Genomic DNA, 18,579 nt, shown 5'->3' on the forward strand with positions numbered 1-18,579 from the left:
AGACTTTATCTTCCAGGAACACAGCATCTCCCAAGCCCCCATCCCTCTCCAGTCTATGCTTATTTCAGTCCAGGTAATGTTCCAGTTATATTAAGGAATGAGATTTAAGTCTGTGCCAGGCCATTGGCACAGGATGCCTGAGGAATTTCCCCAGCCAGAAAGAAGAGGAGTAAGTTGCAAGCAATCCCCCATGCAGGGCATCTGCTCTCCTGGCGGAGCATCCACCAGCGCAAGGCAGCGGTGCTCGGCTTGCCATGGGAGTAGAAAGCATAACACACGAACGGCTGTGGGCCGGCTGAGGGCGGGGCAAATTTAAACTGGGTTCGAGACGCGCTCTGGGGGCCTGCTAGTCCCGGCGGCTGAGAGAACGCTAGGACAATGTTTCCCGAACGTTGGAGTCGCGAGGATTCGAAAGGAAGGTCGGAGCAGGGGGAGGGGAATGCTGAGCCGCGGTGATGGCATCCGGGCTAAAAATTGACTAGGAGCGGGACTGGCTGGTCAGGAGAGGTGGGACAGAAGAGAGAAATGAATTGTAGACCGAGTGCTTTTCATTTCTGACAAGCAGGAGCTTCTCTCCTGCTCTAATTAGTTCTTGATGTCACTGAAAGGCAGAAAATGTTGCAAAACAAGGGACGTGAGTTTCCAGGGTTGGAGGGGAAATGTGGTTGCGCCGGGAGAAAGGGGGTTTTTTTTGGTTTTTTTTTTTTTTTTTGGTGTTGGGGTTTTTTGTCTGTTTCGTTTTTGAGTTATTGCTAGGGTGACTATATTTCCCAAAGGGAAAACGGGACACCATGGTGGGCTGGCCAAGCCCTCCACCCCCCCAGGTGGGGCTGGCCCAGGTCCCCCAGGCAGGACTCAGATGCACATGGTAGGCTGACTTTGTTGAGGGGTCTGTGTGTTTGGCAAGTCTTGGACTGATTTGACTCAGGGAGAGGGTGGTTCTCATTCACTCAAATGTTTCTTCAGAAAGAAGAGCAAAAAATTACATTTTGTTGAGACAGCTCTGAGATTTTATTACTGGAAGAGGTTTAGGAGAGTCTAGCTGTGAATATTAAACACTGTGGCTGCCTTAATATTGCTTAATATTTTATACTTTCTCTAGTTTGTATTGACTTCCAAATTTTCCCTTCTGCAATGTGGATTAAAAGCAAACAAAACCTTCCCAAAATACTGGCAGCAGGCCTTAAAAAAGGTGAGGGCTTCTCCAAGGGCAAACAATTTTGAATCAGGCATATAGATGGGAACTATACTGGAGTTCTGGGGGTGCTGGAGTTCTGGGGGTGCTGCCACGTCCTCTGGCTTGAAGTGGTTTCCATTTTATACAGGGGTTTCAGTTTATCTAAATGGCTCTCAGCACCCCCTCTATACACATTGTTCTAGTACCACTATATGGGAAAGCTAATAAACTTAGTGGAAAGCGATGAGAGGTGTGTTGTATAGAATCTTAGCACCTCACCCACAACCTACTCGTTTGCAAGTCAAACTCTGATAAATTTCTGTTGCTAAACTGCTAGTTATAATAGCGATTTCTGGAAGTGTCCCCGTCCCCCCCGCCCCTGAGATCTACCCTAGAATTCTAGATGCTTATTTTGGGGACTATATGAATAATCAAGTGACTCATTTATTCTAGTGTAAATCTGGAGTAACTATATTTACGTCTTTGGTGTTACTGCCAATTTGTCCAGTATAAATGAGACTGGCAACCGGTGTCTTAAATTTGGTCCTTATCCCTGGTATATTTTAGCTTAGTGCCTAACTTCTGTCCCAGCATTTTATAAGGTACATGGTGAAACTTACTTTTAGCCCTGTGTTTAGGGTCTATATAGACCCAAGGACTAATGTAAGTATTATTTGCCATGTGTAAAGGTTGCAGAACTGGGCCCTCTTAAAATACTTTCCCTCTGTAAAGGAAAGGGCCTCATGCACTGTTACATGGACTTGATTCTTCTCACATGGGTTAATAAGGAGTAACTCCTCCACTGAAGTCAAAAATATTTCTGCCTGAAACCTAGTGCAGTGTTGGAAATCAAAACTCTACTCCTGTTTCTGACTCAAACTAGAAATATTACTTAAAGCTAAATATAATAATTCTTCTGTGGTATCATCAGAACAATCATTTCTACTTTCAAAGCACGAAGGAGCCAGTATAACTGGAAATGTTATGTTCTGGGAATTCTTTGCATTTGGACTATCTAGCAACACTTTATCTCTGTTCTTTTATGACAAGAATCCATAAATACTCCCTGATAACTGCAATTTATGGACCGACCCATTCTTTTTTATTATGTCATATAACTGCTTTCCTGTTGAACGATGAAGCTTTTTAGAGAGTATTTCAGAAACGCAAGATCCTCAACTGTTAATAGAATATGTGCCCAGCCTGCCCTGGGATGCACTGGTGCAACTTGCCATTTAATTACCAATATGATAGGTGAGTTAAAAACACCAAAGACAGAGACTTATGGCCTTATTTTTCCCTCCTCTGAACCTGGTATAGCCATTTACACCTCTGCAACTTGAAAGCAGAGAAGTAACTATTCTCATTTACTAGCATTTTACATGTACTTTGCACAGGTGTAAATGACTGCACAAGGTGCCAAGTGATGGAGAATCAGGCCCAGTGATAGAAACTTCCACTGAGTTAAGCTCTTCTCTGAGTAATACTGGTCTCATTTTTGTACAGAGGCCAGATTCTGATACCTTTACTCATGCTGAATGCACCTGATTCCATGTGTGGTGTGTGTCATTCACTTCGGTAGGAATGATCATGAAGCCAGGTGCCACTCAGTATGAGTAATGCTATGACAATCTGGTCCAGAAGGGATCTAGACACTATGGGCTAGATGGGCTGCTAAGCAAGGCAATGGCAGAGTAGCTGGCTGGGTGCCTAGACAGGAGTAAACTGCTGCACTAAAGGGAATGAAGGAGTTTATTCCCCCAACCCACAGCATGGGGGAGAGCAGAGACGGTATTTTGGCTGGGAGTCATAGTTAGCTCTGCCATCCTAAGAGCAGACAAGAGCACAATGCTGCCCCCTTACGCAGAGCAGATTGTAACTTTACAGTCTAGCCCAGTTCTGCCACCTTTTAGTTTACACTGAGGTGCACAACCATGAGTACTGCTATTGACTCCAATAGAGCTATTGGCACTTATCTGAGTAAGTGCTACTCAGCGTCAGTAAGGACGTCAGAATTGGACCCTGGGTAAGAATTGTGTTGTTTGCAACAGTTGATTATTGTACAAACACCTAGAACAGGGCCGAATGGAGCTATTTTTGCGGGTTGCCATAACATCAGCTGCGGTAGGGAAAGCGCAGACCCTGAACGCAGATCTGGGCAGGAATGTGATGGAGGAACTATGTGGGGCTGTTTTGTTTTAAAATGTGTCTGTAAATTTTAAGTCTGTGTACTAAGGCTTGACGCTCCATTCCGTTACACCACATCTGTGTTGCTGGACCTCCCTTGATTTCAGTGGGAGTACACCGGTCTAAAATTAGTGTCACGGAGGGAAGAACTGGCCTATACACATGAATGGTTTAGAATTTATGCAGCACTTTTAAATTTTTTCTTTACAAAAGCTTTTCTGGTTACTTCTACCAAGTGTGCCACCCCCATGAGAAGTGTGGGGTCCCTGCCTGTGGGTATGGATGACAAGGATGTTCATTAGGGTAGCAGGCTGAAAGTGCTGAGTTACAGAGAGAGGTCCCCATGGATTATATTGGATTCCTGAACTTCTTGACCTCTCAAGAAAGAGACAAAAAGGATCAGCTATACGTCTGTCGATTCCCGCCCCCTTCCCATCCCTTCTGGCATTTTATCTTTTGGCAGAAAAATTTAGCACTGCATCCTATTCTCAATGGAGAGAGGGAACAAGTCCAATTAAGGATGGGGCTTGAACGGGAGCAGAATAATATAGTGGGATTTGCCCTTGTGACTGAACTCTTAGGGCTTGTCTAAACAAGCATTTAGTTTGTGGCAATCCAAGATGTGAATCTGCACTCCACTAACCTGCCACAAGCTAACTATTCGTGTGGACCCTGATGACGTGATCTACCTGCTTTAGAACGGGAGTGGATTAAAATGCTCTAACAAACTGTTAGTGCACATCAGCGGGGCCCAGTTAGTGCGTGGTGGGTTAGTGCAGGGTAAATTCACACCGCAGATTGCCGCCAACTAAATACTTATGTAGACAAGCCCTTATTCTTCAACTTTCGTTCATAAAGAAAGCCTTAGACACATGGGGAAATTTACCAAGAAGCTGAGCAGAAATCAAGTGTATCCAAACGATTAATGGATTTATTAATTCTTATCAGTTTTGTTAATTGTCAAAGATATTAGGGCCTGATTTCCCTCTTGCACCAGTATAACTAGGCTATGCTCAACCCTGCTGCCATTACTACAGTGAATCCGAAGGAGCTCCATGGTAGTCAGTTCAGTTACTCCAGATTTACACCTGAGTAACTGAGAGCAGAACCTGGCCTGGTGGAATTCACTTTGATTCACAGTGTACATTAGCGGAGAAGCGGGTCCATTTGCTGTTTGCTCCCTCGCAGCAAATCCTGCTTCTCCGCCTGTTTTGCAGTAAAGTCACAATTCTGCATTTGAGGCCCTTCCTCTGAGTCTCTCAGAGCATTTTGCTTTGTCCACCTGTTGTCGTCTGTAAGCTCCTCTGAGCAGGGACAGTGCCTTAGAGAGGGTAATGTAATTAATGAAAATCAACATCGGTTTATGGGAAATAGATTCTGTCAAACTAATTTGATATACATATTTTGGAGAAATTACAAGTTTGGTTGGTAAAGGTAATAGTTCAGATCTGTACCTGTCAGGGCTTTACAAATAGCAATCACCATTATATGCATTTCCATAGCAATAGACTATGGAAGCAGAGGATTATGAATACTGTGGGATCAAGCAGTCACTGCTTGGCAGGAAAGATCACGTATGAAAGCACAACTATATTTAAATATAACAAAGGCAAATGCAGGCTGAGTAAAATTCTTTTGGCAGAGTATTATTTCGAAGCTTGCTGCTGTGTGAAAATTCTCCTTTAGTGCCTAAGTTGCTGTATACAAAAGTCTCTTTAGCATTGCATACATATTAGCTCTCTATCTTTTGGGACAAGTTTAGGGAGCTTACAACTAGAAATAATTTTGCTGGAAGTTCTCAGTACGATACTTTGTGTTTAACCTCATTTAAGAGGATTACATTTTCCTCCTCCTGCTGCTGGCTTGGGATGTGCAGTAATACAAATAATAAACATCAAATAATAAGATTCCCTCCCCTGTCCTTGGTTAATCCCAGAAGGAGGGAGTCTTCTCTGTGTACTTGCAGTGTGCACTGGATCTTGATGCAGTTTCATTCAGCTCTTATGCCTGCTAGGGATTCTCTCTGAGAAAGGCTTCCAAGTGCATTCATTACCCGCAAACAAAACGCAAGGTTCCCAGGGGTGGTACCCAGGCTCACCTCACTACAGAGCTTATTGCCAGAGACTCTGGGCCCGATTATTCTCCCCAACTGGTGTAAATCAGGAATATCTTAATGGAGGTTCGCCAGTATAAGACTGGTGTGAGAAGAGAATCAGGCCTTATCTACAGTCAGGAATAGGTCTGATTCAGCAATCAGTGGCCATCAATCTGTCTATAGAATCATAGAATCATAGAATATCAGGGTTGGAAGGGACCCCAGAAGGTCATCTAGTCCAACCCCCTGCTCAAAGCGGGACCAATTCCCAGTTAAATCATCCAAGCCTGACCTTAAAAACCTCTAAGGAAGGAGATTCTACCACCTCCCTAGGTAACGCATTCCAGTGTTTCACCACCCTCTTAGTGAAAAAGTTTTTCCTAATATCCAATCTAAACCTCCCCCACTGCAACTTGAGACCATTACTCCTCGTTCTGTCATCTGCTACCATTGAGAACAGTCTAGAGCCATCTACATCTAGCTATCTACATCACTGCTGACCCCTATGTGTAGGAAAAGCAAGCTGGAGTTTTTCAGATGACGTACTCAAGGTTTATCCTGGTTGCACCTGGGGGTAAATCTCAATTAGCTCAGTCAGAGTAAACCCCGGGCATAATGTTGTCTATAGGGGATCATTGCTAGTGCTGAATCAAGGCTATGCCTGAGTATTGACAAGGCCTCAGAGACTCTCTTCACATTTCTCCCCATGAAAGCTAAGGTAGGAAGGTCACGGAAAGGTCATCGGGGAGCATCAGCACATGTGAGAGAGCCAGGCACTTGCCCCATCCCTGAACATAAAGACCCACTTTCAGCCTTCCTTCTTGCATCATTCTCTCAGGCCCAGAGCACTTACCCCACTGTCACCTGAAAGAGTTTCTGATTCGCTAATGATGATTTCCTCCAAGCCCAAATCAGGAGGATGCGTGAACTGGAATGAATACAGCTTGATTTTTATGAGCTATGATTGAAGTGCTCAGAGAAAGGGAAACCTGTTTTTAACAGTGAACCAAGGGGATGTGACCAGAATGTATATTAGGCCAACAGTAGGCCATGCTCAGTCGCTTGCTTCACCAGGGGGACTCCGAGATCACTTGAGTGGTCAATTTTATCTGGGCGAGACTGTCAGTTACCAGATGGTTTGGTTTGGTTTTAATGAGGGAAGGCTGCTCTGACACTCACTCCACTGCCTGAAGGCCCTGGATCAAACAAGGTCCTTCTGCTGCTTCCAGCAAATGTGCCAATTCTGATTGCCATGGAGATTTGAAGTGCACTGGTGGTGAGACAGAAGATGAAACTAAGGAAGAAATAAATTCAAGGGGCAGCTACGCCAGCGAGGCGATTCCACATTTATTAAAACGAATATGACCCTCTCTTTTCCTATACCCCTGGCCTCATAAGCCTGCAATCTTCAGCCCACTTCAGATGTGTTTGTTTCCTTAAGATTCAAGAGTTCGGACTAGATTTCAGCATAGAAAAGCTGCAAGGAATGTGAAACTGTGTAAAGGAAATAGCAGATAAGCATCACTTTTCTAAATACAACTGCGGTGTCTGGATGCCCTGGCACAGCTTGATTTGGTTCAGCTTTGCAGGAGAGGAATAGCTGCATGCAAACATCTGTATATTCTAAACAGGTGATCCCTTGTGATATTTTTAATGGCAATTTAACATTCTGTGGTTTATTTTCTAGGCTGTGACTGGATTATTATTTGATATTCTATTTCATGGCTTCCTAGACCCGGAGCTCTATAAGGCAGAGACTGTCTTTCATGTTTGTAGAGAACAACGGAGACTTGATCCTTTATGGGGCCCCCTAGAAACTACTGCAATATAAATTGTATTAATAGCGGTACTGTCCAGATGCTTGGATCAGGATGATAGCCCCATTATGGCAGATGTTGTACAAACAGAGGTAGACACATCCCTAAAGTCTAGGATGTTCGATCTGTACGGCGTTCATACTCTGCACTTGCATGGCACGGGGAAAAATACAGTTGAAATGACTTCCCACCATTAGTTCTTTGTGAAAGTGTGGCACTCTGTCCCTCTCTAGTGGTGGGTAAGTCAACTAGAAATTGAAGAGTCTGCTGCAGCACCGGCTAACAGAGAGGGTTGTGTGTGTTCAGGTAGTGAAAGCTCATGTACTAGGTTCCAAGTGTGATCTCTGCTGCCAACCACCCACCAGAGAGCGTTGGTGTTACATTTGCACCTGGTTTATAAGCTGATTTTGACATTTCATTTTAAGAACATCAGGGTGGGGAAGGTGAGCAGTCAAGCTAAACACCCTGTATATTAGGGAGTGGATACTGCCACGAGGCTCTGCTATTGTTGTACTAATGTTTATGTGAAAAATGTGCTATAAAACATGCCTTATAGAGAGAGACTCCAGGGGTTCAATCTATTTAGCTCAACAAAGAGAAGGTTAATGGATGACTTGATTACAGTATATAAGTATCTGTACAGGGAACAAATACTTAATAATGTGTTCTTCAATCTAGCAGCGACAGGTATAACACAATCCAATGGCTGGAGGATGAAGCTAGACAAATTCAGACTGGAAATAAGGTGTACATTTTTAACAGTGATGGTAATTAACCACTGGAACAATTAGCCAAGGGTCATGGTGGATTCTCCATCACTGACAATTATTTTAAAATCAAGATTGGATGCTTTTACTAAAAGATCTGCTCTAGGAATTATGTTGGGGAAATTCTATGGCCTGTGTTACACAGGAGGTCAGCCTAGATGATCATAATGGTAAATGGTCCCTGCTAGCCTTGGAATCTATGGATGAATGAAGCTATTCTTTAGTGCTTATTATTATTAATTTGTAGCAACTACTGGACCAAATTGTGATCAGGCCTCATTTATATTAATAGATTTTAATAATGGACCATAACATGCTTCTAATTTAACCTCCAGCATAACACAGGCCATAGAATTTCACCAAGTGATTTCCAGAATCACACCCATAAACTTCTTCTAGAGCTAAAGTGTATCTTTTAAAAAGACATTCACTCTTGATTTAAGGCCTTCAAGTCATAGTGTCCATCGCAACCCTAGGTAAGTTGTTCCAACAGTTAAATTTTCTCATTGTTAAGAGTTTGCTCCTTATTTCTAGCATGAATTTGTCTAGCTTCAGCTTCCACCCATTGGATCTTGTTGCCTATGTCTGCTAGATTAAAGAGTCCTCTACTATAAAAATTTCTCCCTCTGGAGGTACTTGTAGATGGTGATCCAAGTCACCTTTTAACCTTCTCTTGGATAAACTAAATAGACTGAGTTCTAAGTATTGGATCTCCAACAAGGATTGTCTGTCTTCCTTGGATGGCTGGAACACTCTTTGAGGGCAACTCGATTTTTCATACAGGTTGGACCAAGCTACCATCTACATGTGTGTACCATACATCTCTCTGTCCCCTTAGACCTCCTGGATCTTGAGAGGTCTCTTCCAACGTTTCTACGTTCAGGACCTGGTGTCAATTTGAAACTTCTGTCTGTGTAGAATTCTTCGTGGTCCTCTTCTCTGTGATGCGCCCATCCTCATCTGTCTCCAGCTGTGCAGATTGCCTCCGTGATTTCTTGCCTCTGGTGATTATGAATTCCCAGACCTCATCTCTAACTTCCTCTTTCTCTGACTCCTTGGTGGCCAGCTCCATTTTTCTTGAACCTGGGGTTCTGATAGCAGCTGCCAGGAAGACCACAACAAACCCATGTATGACATGGTCACCAAGTGTAGGCTGATGAACTTGAAAAATCCCCAAAAGCAATATACCAGTGAGAGCTATGATAATGGACATTCCCTGCTTGCTCTGAAGCAAACAAGACCCATTGCAGATGAGGGCAAGGCTCTTAAAACTTCCTCCAGTCACATCACAGACCCAGAATGGCTGCTCTGCTGGACCTCTTTCCAAATCTGGGATAGGAGACAGGATGCACTACATCAACCCTCTCTACACAGACTACAATATAAGGAGTCTGCAATAATAAGGAAACTTGCCTTCAAAGTTTTATTCCACCAGCCCCAACCTCAGAATTCCCTGGAATTATTATTATTAGGAGGAGGAGGAGGGTATGCTTTAAGGAGAGGGTAGGACAGGAAAAGGGGAGCTGTTGTGAGATAGGAAAGGCAAGGTTCAGCAGAATTTCAGAATAGCTAAATGTTTTGAAATGGCTTTTGCAAGACATTCTTGGAAAGCAACAATACATTGTAATAACACCAAACCAATGTACAGCACAGAACTCCTTAAAGAGCCTTAGATGTTCCTTGCAAGGAATTGCATTTGGTTAGAGTCATAGAATATCAGGGTTGGAAGGGATCTCAGGAGGTCATCTAGTACAACCCCCTGCTCAAAGCAGGACCAATCCCCAATTTTTGCCCCAGATCCCTAAATGGCCCCCTCAAGAATTGAACTCACAACCCTGGGTTTAGCAGGCCAATGCTCAAACCACTGAGCTATCCCTCCCCCTGGGTTCCCTCACCAGACTTGAATTTCCTTGCCCTTAATTTGGACGAATATGGCAAAAGACCCTTCCTTTCCTTTCCTTTCCTTTCCTTTCCTTTCCTTTCCTTTCCTTTTCATTGGAAACATAATGAACAAAACTCTCCAGAACTTGGAGAGATGTAATGTAGGGCCCCAAAGGAACTATCTGAGAATATAGCAGAACTACAGCAAGGATAATATTTGGCACCAGTGTGACCACTGCTGCAATACTATGTCCAGTTCTGGTGCCCACAATTCAAGAAGAATATAAATAATTTGATTGGGCTCAGAGAAGAGCCAGGAGAATGATCAAAGGATTAGAAAACATGCTTATAGGTACAGACTCATGGAGTTCAATCAATTTAGCTTAACAAAGAGAAGGTTAAGGGGTGACTTGATCACGGGCTGTAAGTATCTACATGAGGAACAAATATTGGGCTCCTCAATCTAACAGAGAAAGGTATAACATGATCCAATGGCCAGAAGATGAAGCTAGACAAATTCAGCCTGGAAATAACATTTTAATTTTTTATTAGTGATGGTAATTAACCATTGAAACAATTTACCATGGCTCGTGATCCATGTTCCCTCTAATTTTTTACGTCCATGTGCAGAATGAATTCTGTTATGTGTACCAATATGCAGCTGATGTGTGGCGGGGGTGGGGCTGAGGGGTTCGGAGTGTGGGAGGGGGCTCAGGGCTAGTCAGAGGGTTGGAGTGTGGGCTCTGGGGGTTGGTTTGGGGTGTGGGAGGGGGCTCAGGACTGGGGCAAAGGGTTGGGGTGCAGGGGGTGAGGGGCTCTGGCTGGGGATGCAGGCTCTTGGGGCTGGGGATGAGGAGTTTGGGGTATGGGAGGGGACTCGGATCTGAGGAAAAGGCTTTGGGTTATGGGGGGTGAGGGCTGTGGCTGGAGGTGCGGGCCCTGGGGTGGGGCCAGGGATGAGGGGTTTCGGGTGCAGGCTGCCCCGGGACTGCGGCGGGGAGAGAGGACTCCCCCCAGCCCTCTCTCGCTGCAGCAGCCCAGGGCTGGGGGAGAGGTGCATCTCCCCACTGCGCACCTATGCGGCCGTTGATGGCCTGCTGCGCGGCTACACAGATTAGAGGGAGCTTAGGTCATGATGGATTCTCCATCACTGACAATTGTAAAATCGGGATTGGATGTTATACCAAAAGATGTGCTCTAGGAATTATGTTGGGGAAGTTCTATGGCCTGTGATATACATGAGATCTGACTAGATGATCACAATGGTCCCTTTTATTTCCCCCCTGTACTGTTTCTCACATGTTCTTGTCAACTACTGGAAATGGCCCACCTTGATTATCACTGCAAAATATACCCCCTCCCTCCCTCCCCCCCCACCCCGCACTGGTAATAGCTCACCTTACCTGATCACTCTCGTTACAGTGTGTATGGTAACACCCATTGTTTCATGTTCTCTGTGTATATAAAATCTCCCCACTGTATTTTCCATTGCATGCATCCAATGAAGTGAGCTGTAGCTCACGAAAGCTTATGCTCAAATAAATTGGTTAGTCTCTAAGGTGCCACAAGTCCTCCTTTTCTTTTTATAATGGTCCCTTCTGACCTTGGAATCTATGGTAATCAGGTGAGTTTTTCAATCACTGAGAAAAGCTGAATGTTCCTCCAATCTTTAAAAAGGTAAAGGAGAGTCTCCAAACTATTAATCTGATGTTTAACATAGGTAAAATGTGTGTTAATGACCATATTGGTGAGCAACTAGAGTAGAGGAAAACAATGCATGATAATATCCAAGATGGGATTGTGAAGCACAGGGGCCATCAACCTATCTTTAGTCCACTCCCACCCCCCTTTTCCTTTTTCTTTACATAAAACGGATTGGGTGGATCAGAGGAAGAAGCTATCATTAGCCAGGTATTCAAAAGAGCAGGGCAAGTCACTCTGCTTGACTAGTGTATGTTTCACAAAGAGCTGTACAAAACTAAAAATATCAGATCCATACAGGATTTTCAAAGGCTAATATTTTTATTCATTTCAAGTCTTTCTTGGGCTGTCTTGTTTGTCATCTCTTAATTGGCATGTTAAATGGACCACCAGCTGGGCCAGTTAAACAGATTCCTCTGTATATTTGTGGTGGTTGCCAGCATGTAGCATAAAATGCCTAAAACAATTTGTTTGAACGCTGATAGTGAATATAAAGTGCACTTGGATCTAGGCTTCATATGGTAAGTTTCAACCATTCCGCATTTTATAGCCAATGACAAAGCCCCTGGAAAAGTGGGTTAATAATGACATCACCGGCGCAATCTTTAGTGCAGCATTAGTGGGTACCACGGTAATGTGTATTATGAGGCGAGGTATTTGATTCTAGTGTGTTTGAGCCTATGAATATAGAGTTCTTTGAGGTATTTTGGTATTTCATTTTTTTAAGCTATCCCAGGGCCTGATTCAGCAAAGCACTTAAGCACACGCTTAACAAAGTCCTGCTGACTTCCATGGGATTTAAGCACATGCTTAATACTAAGGACACGCTTAAGTGCTTTGTTGGATTGGAGCCCTAGTAGACCCTCCTGAAAAGAAAGTGATTTTCAATCTAATAAGGTTATCTCAGTGTGAATATTTTAACTACATAAATCAATGTGCCCAGCAGTAGCAAATGACTAATGGGATTATTCTTTCTTTCTTTCTTTGTTACCAGAATGATGAATTGACTTCTTGCCTGTTGCTGAAGATTTTCATCTCCTTAATGCATTGCAGATATGTCGAAAGGACACAAGCTGTCAGTGGCTGGCAGTAACCAGCCCCAACTGAGAACATCCCCATCTCCCTCTGGGTGTATTTCATCAGATTCCCAATCTGCTATTTTGTGCCTCACTGTAGAAAATGTTAAAAAGCTAGAAAAAGAGTATTTGACTGCAAAAGGAGTCCTTAGTAACCAGTCCGTGGAGGAGTACATTAAGCAGAGTAATCTCTGTTTGCTAGAGAGAGAGAGGAGTGGGGAAGTCAGCAGAGAGCATGTCTCAGATAAAAAAGATCCGGAAGGAACCATCTCCTTCCTTTCAAGAGAGCTGAATAAAAAGTACAAGGAAATTCACTTGGAAAAGGCTGAAGAAATTTCACACAAAGGCAGATTATTGGCAGGTATTTTGGCTGAGAGGGGGATTTCTTTGTCCTTTTAAAACATGTGTTCAGATAAGGAGAACATGGTTATTTTTGGAAGGCTTTTTAAAGATGCTCTCAGTGCTGATCTAAATAATCCAGGTGAAGGCAACAGTAAAACTCCCACTGACTTTGGTGGGAACAAAAAGAAAAGGAGTACATGTGGCACCTTAGAGACTAATCAATTTATTTGAGCATGAGCTTTCGTGAGCTACAGCTCACTTCATCGGATGCATACCGTGGAAACTGCAGCAGACTTTATATACACACAGAGAATATGAAACAATACCTCCTCCCACCCCACTGTCCTGCTGCTAATAGCTTATCTAAAGTGATCATCAAGTTGGGCCATTTCCAGATTTGTGCTGGAAATGGCCCAACTTGATGATCACTTTAGATAAGCTATTAGCAGCAGGACAGTGGGGTGGGAGGAGGTATTGTTTCATATTCTCTGTGTGTATATAAAGTCTGCTGCAGTTTCCACGGTATGCATCCGATGAAGTGAGCTGTAGCTCACGAAAGCTCATGCTCAAATAAATTGGTTAGTCTCTAAGGTGCCACAAGTACTCCTTTTCTTTTTGCGAATACAGACTAACACGGCTGTTACTCTGAAACCTTTGGTGGGAGCAGTTAGGCCGATCATGAGTGTTTTAGAAAATCCCACCCATGGACCACCTACATCCAGATTTAGGCACCTTGTTTTAGGTACCCAGCTTTGGGAAATGGATCCACAGTTGCCACATAAACAGATGGATTTTTTGCATCAGATATCTTGGGTAAAGAAGGGTGTTGAGCTTTGATGGCGGGGTCAGAACCCAAATCTGAATGCAAACACAAACGCTCTGGGAGGGATTTTCAGTAGTGCTGCACTCTGGCCTAGGTACTCCCATTGAAGTCAGTGGGAATTTTACCAGTGATGGGAACCAGAGTTAGGGCAAGGCTGGGTGCAAATCCCATCCATACGAGGGGCCAAAATGACACCTTGGAACTTTCAAGGTGCTTGAAATCCAGATGTGAATTTTGTGGCTTATGCCCATCTGGAACTTAACAGGACATTCTGTGGCATACAAGCACCAGCAAATTAATAAAAGACAATGTCAGGTGGTGATATCCTAAATCTGTTTGATTGCAACTCTTTTGCTTTATACCCAGCCTTTAGCATTATTTTATTGCTTGTCACGCAATCTAGCCAACTGTACAACGCAGAAAACTGAGGGAAGAAGAGTTTAATTTTTATTTATTTTTAAAGTACCTCTTAAATCACAAAAATCTTGTTTACTTATACTCATTACCGTTTTGCCTCATCACCTGTGTCACGCTGCTTTCAACACCTTTTATTTCACTGTAGTCCCCAATATTCTGGAGTCACTTCGCTATACGTGATTGTCTTTAAAACTGGTAGTAAGAAATACCCAATTCTCCACTCCCTTGTACCAGTGTAATCAGAAGCCAATCCATTGAAGTCATTGGTGTTCTACTGGTGTAAACCCAGGGAGTGAGTGGAAAAACCAGGTCCTGTACTATAAATGCACTAGTTTGCATGAAATAATGTTTTATGGATATGGGATTAAAATTCCAAATTTATTTTGCAATGGGTTGCTCACGTGTGGTCGATAGCCACACTTCTATTTAATTACACACACAAAATCTCTGTTAAAAGAACAACGATTAAGATTGCAATGTCAAGTGCTCAAAAGTTAGAAAATGTGGCAAAAATAGTATGATTCAGTCTTTAATTACACAATCACATAATGCATATGCATAAGGACACTGAATTAAGGTTTCAGAGGCAACCTTGATTCTGGTATTTCGTAATTTTTGAGAGTTTGACTTAGCAATATTTATAAAGTTCTTTACACACCAGTTTGGAAGAAAGGGTATATAATTTTCTAGATTTTTTAAAAAAGCAATTAAAAAATATAAATTCAACACTCACATGGGTCAATAGCTGGGTTGGAACTTTCTGGAACCACTGCACAGACCTCTGCCACTTGAGCTAAGGGAGTAACTGATAGCAATAGTAGGTTGTTATCCTCTACGTAGACCGGCACTAGAGGGGAATGAGAGACACACTTGGTCAGTGAGTTTCAAAGCTATTTGATGGGAGCAGAGGGATAGTGAGACTCAGGAACTGTGGGTTCAATTCCAGACTCTGGAGGGGAGTGTTCTCTCATGGGCCCAGACTTTTCTTTCTGTTCCTTTCAGACTTGACCCCTTCAGTCCTAGCCCCTTCAACCTATCCATGTCCTGTCCTTTCTTGCCTCTTCTCCATCCTTGGCGCCTCATCCCAGTCAATTCTCGACTAGCCAGTCCTAGTCTTTACTCCTCAGGCTGCTCATCCAAGCCCCAGTCTCCTTGCCCAGCCAATCCCAGTTTCTCTCCTGCCCCCAGTCCCAGTCTCACCAGGCTTCTTGTACCAATCTCTCTCCTTTCCTTCACCCCTGGTCCAGCTTTTGTCCCCTCTGCTTTAGAATCAGATGGCTTCCTCCTCCACATAGCATGAATACCAGCAAGACAGGTCACTGAGCACTCAGAGGAGACAGGCTCCCTTTTCTGAGTTCCAGTGACCACGCATCCTCCCCTCCTAGCCCAGAACACCTGAGAGTGGTCACTAAGGGGAAGTCTGGGCTGCAGCATGCTCTGTAACTGTGTGGGGACTGAGCATGCTCAGTGATGACAAACTTTGGCTTTATAGCTGTTAAAATTGAAGACTTCTCTACTGAGCATGCGTGAACTATGATTTTCAAAGGCTTTATACCAGGGGTGGCCAAATTTACTGACTCTCTGAGCCACATATGACAATCTTAAGAACTTTGAAAGCTGAAACCCCAAGACAGCCCCCGTCCCCGCTGAGCAGAAGCCAGAGGCAACGCGTAGGCAAGGCACGTGGGGTCATGTGTCCTCCCCAGATTTTTGCCAGGGTTTGCTGGCCCCGCTCCATCTCATGATGCCACCAGGCCCTCTCCCTGCATAGGAGTTGCTGGAGCCAGCAAGCCGAGCTGTGGCTGTGGGGAGAGGCAACGGCAAACAGTTGGGAGCTGCAGGGACAGCTGCTGCTTTTGCAGCTGCCTCTCCCTGAGGAGCGAAAGCAGCAGCACTGTGTCTTCTGGAGATGTAGCGGGGATAGGTATTTTCCCCTCCACTCTGTGTATTTGCAGTGCACGCCTTACCCACTTCCTTAGAATTACAATAGTCATCTCTGCTCATATACAAGGTTTATTTTCTTAATGCATAAAAACCATTTAAAGTCTCTCTTCTCCACAATGAAATCAAATATTCTTAGCATGCACTCACACGAGCTACATCCTTGCAAGTAAATCCCCCACTGGAATAGGTCAAAGATTTGAAACAATGCTGTCAACTAACTAGAACTGAATGCATATAGTAACCTCAACAAATGCCATTCTGAGGAAGGAAGCTAAGAACTAAAATGTTGGACCATAAACTTTTGACTTGCAATTTAAAATGCAAGTAAGATGATACTCTGTCTGTGGCTTCTTTGGCATAGAGTGTACATGGATGCATGGTAGGTAAAAAAATCAAATATGGGTTTTGGGAACTCCTTGTTTTGGACCCAGAAAGCACAGTCAATAATACAGATTTATACAGACTCTTATCAGGACAAAAATTGTCAAAGAAGGGAAATTCCAAATGTTATTTTGTCATCTTTATTCGTTGTTCATTAGTGGCGGGGGGGTTGTTTTTGTTTTGTTTTTTCAAAAAGAAAAAATGAAATATTTCTGTGGGGAAATATCTCAAAAGGAAGGGGAAAAGCAGGAAAAATATGAAAGCTGGTAAAATAATCTGTAGCAAAAAAAGGAGGAATTTTGCCTTATTTCTTCATGTGCTGACTGAACAACCTACAGGTTTCTCGTTGTTTTTCCAGTTTTTAACGTTGGATCAAAAATAGTCACAAATAATTCTTGGACTGTAGATTGTGAGTAATTTGTGGGAGAATTCAATATTTGAAATTTGAACTGGTGTGGTTAGATTTGATTGGTCACGTTGATCCCATGGTATGCTATACTGTGATCATGTGGTAAGTTTCTGTTTTTTGGTTGGATGAGAGTAACTCTTAAGTCCTGTCTACTCTTCAGAAATTTACAAAAATATTTCATCCCGTTCTAAAGCTGATTATCCAGTAATATAAACAAGCTCTAGCAAAGGGATCCATATTTAAAACCAGTTTAGTTAAAACCACTTTTCAACAAGTTAACTAAACCAGATCCATCTTCCAGAGCCTTGCGTGCACTATTCTTCCAACCGGTCCTAGAACAGGTCTGAATGTCTGTATAATGTCAACCCAACTTTAGAATCAGGTTTTCAGTGTGAATACTCCATTTACAAACTCAGAATTTCCTGTCCATGAACACTTTTGCTTAAAATTTGGTGTTGCCACAAATATTTATGCCAGTAAACTCACCCACTAAAATATTTACAGAAAGCAGATACAACAAGGGCCTGAACATATTAAAATGAACTCCTCTTCATTTTTAAATGACTGTCCTATAAAGTTTAATATAGTGGATATATGTGCAGCTCTACAACACATTGTTTTAGAATGTCCACCGTGACGTAAAAATATAGGGCCAGAGTTTCATTTGCACTACGGCCCCTTTACACTACTCTAGACGTGTAAAGGGACCTAAAAGTGGGTATAAATTTGCACCAGGTACCCACTTTTAGGTTTCTTCGTGCTGCCAGAGCAGCATAAAGGGGTCCTGGTGTGAATGGCCCATGAAGTATGGGCATTAACATGGCATCCAGGAACCGTTTTTGATTCTTTCAGCTTACCTGTCCAGTTACTTTCAGCACTTCTCTCTTGTGCTTTCTTTTCCCCAGGTGTCTTCTGCATCTTCCCTTTCTTATCCTCAACCTCCTCCCATCACCTTAGTGTATAAACCTCTCTCTTCATCCTCTTGCTGTCCATGTGCCTTTTTCTTCTCTCCCCCCGACCCCCAATCCCTGATGGTCTCTCACGTCTCTCTTCCATCTCCTACTCGTTGCTGAATGGCTCTGTCTTCTTCCCCTCTATTTCTCTCTATATAAGTTCCTCTTTTTTTTCACAACCATGCTTGGGATTTTTCCACTGATGCTAGTGTGGCCTTGGCCACCACGTTGGTCAACATCAGGAATTGAACCAAGGATCTTTGAAGCAGAGTTTCTACAGCTTGAGCTAAAGAGCCAGACTCTCTAGCTGAAAGCTGTAACAGACCCATAGTCTCTGAGGGGTGGGTACAGAGTGGGATGTGTAACACTCACTGACCAGAGGGTTACAGCAGCACCTAGTATAGACGTGCTGCACGCGTGTGAAAAATGGATTGCATTGATGCAGCTCGCCCTGGTTGCAAACAAGGATAAACCACACCGGTGAAAACTACCTTACACTGGTGCAGCATGTTTACACTGAGGGTTTGTACTGGTGTAAGAGGTAATCCCAAGTGTAGACAAGCTCTTACAGTGTGTCTGTAGTGCAGGTAAAGATGGGATGGTAGCACA

The 18,579-nt window shown here is 43.4% G+C and overlaps 1 protein-coding gene across 1 annotated transcript in view; it reads left to right on the forward strand.

Annotated features, from left to right (window-relative positions):
* Positions 1-358: 358 nt before the first annotated feature.
* The window catches only part of ERICH6B (glutamate rich 6B), a gene marked incomplete at its 3' end in the record, with an annotated part of 71,924 nt that continues 53,703 nt past the window's right edge, over positions 359-18,579 (forward strand). The window contains exons 1-2 of the mRNA XM_084621583.1: positions 359-419; positions 12,620-13,090. Of these exons, the coding sequence (XP_084477709.1) occupies positions 12,681-13,090 (410 nt within the window). The 5' untranslated portion in view covers positions 359-419; positions 12,620-12,680. The remainder of the gene's footprint in view (positions 420-12,619; positions 13,091-18,579) is intronic.

The sequence above is a fragment of the Lepidochelys olivacea genome, assembly GCF_965140295.1.
Source record: "Lepidochelys olivacea isolate rLepOli2 genome assembly, chromosome: 1".
NCBI classification, from domain to species: Eukaryota; Metazoa; Chordata; order Testudines; family Cheloniidae; genus Lepidochelys; species Lepidochelys olivacea.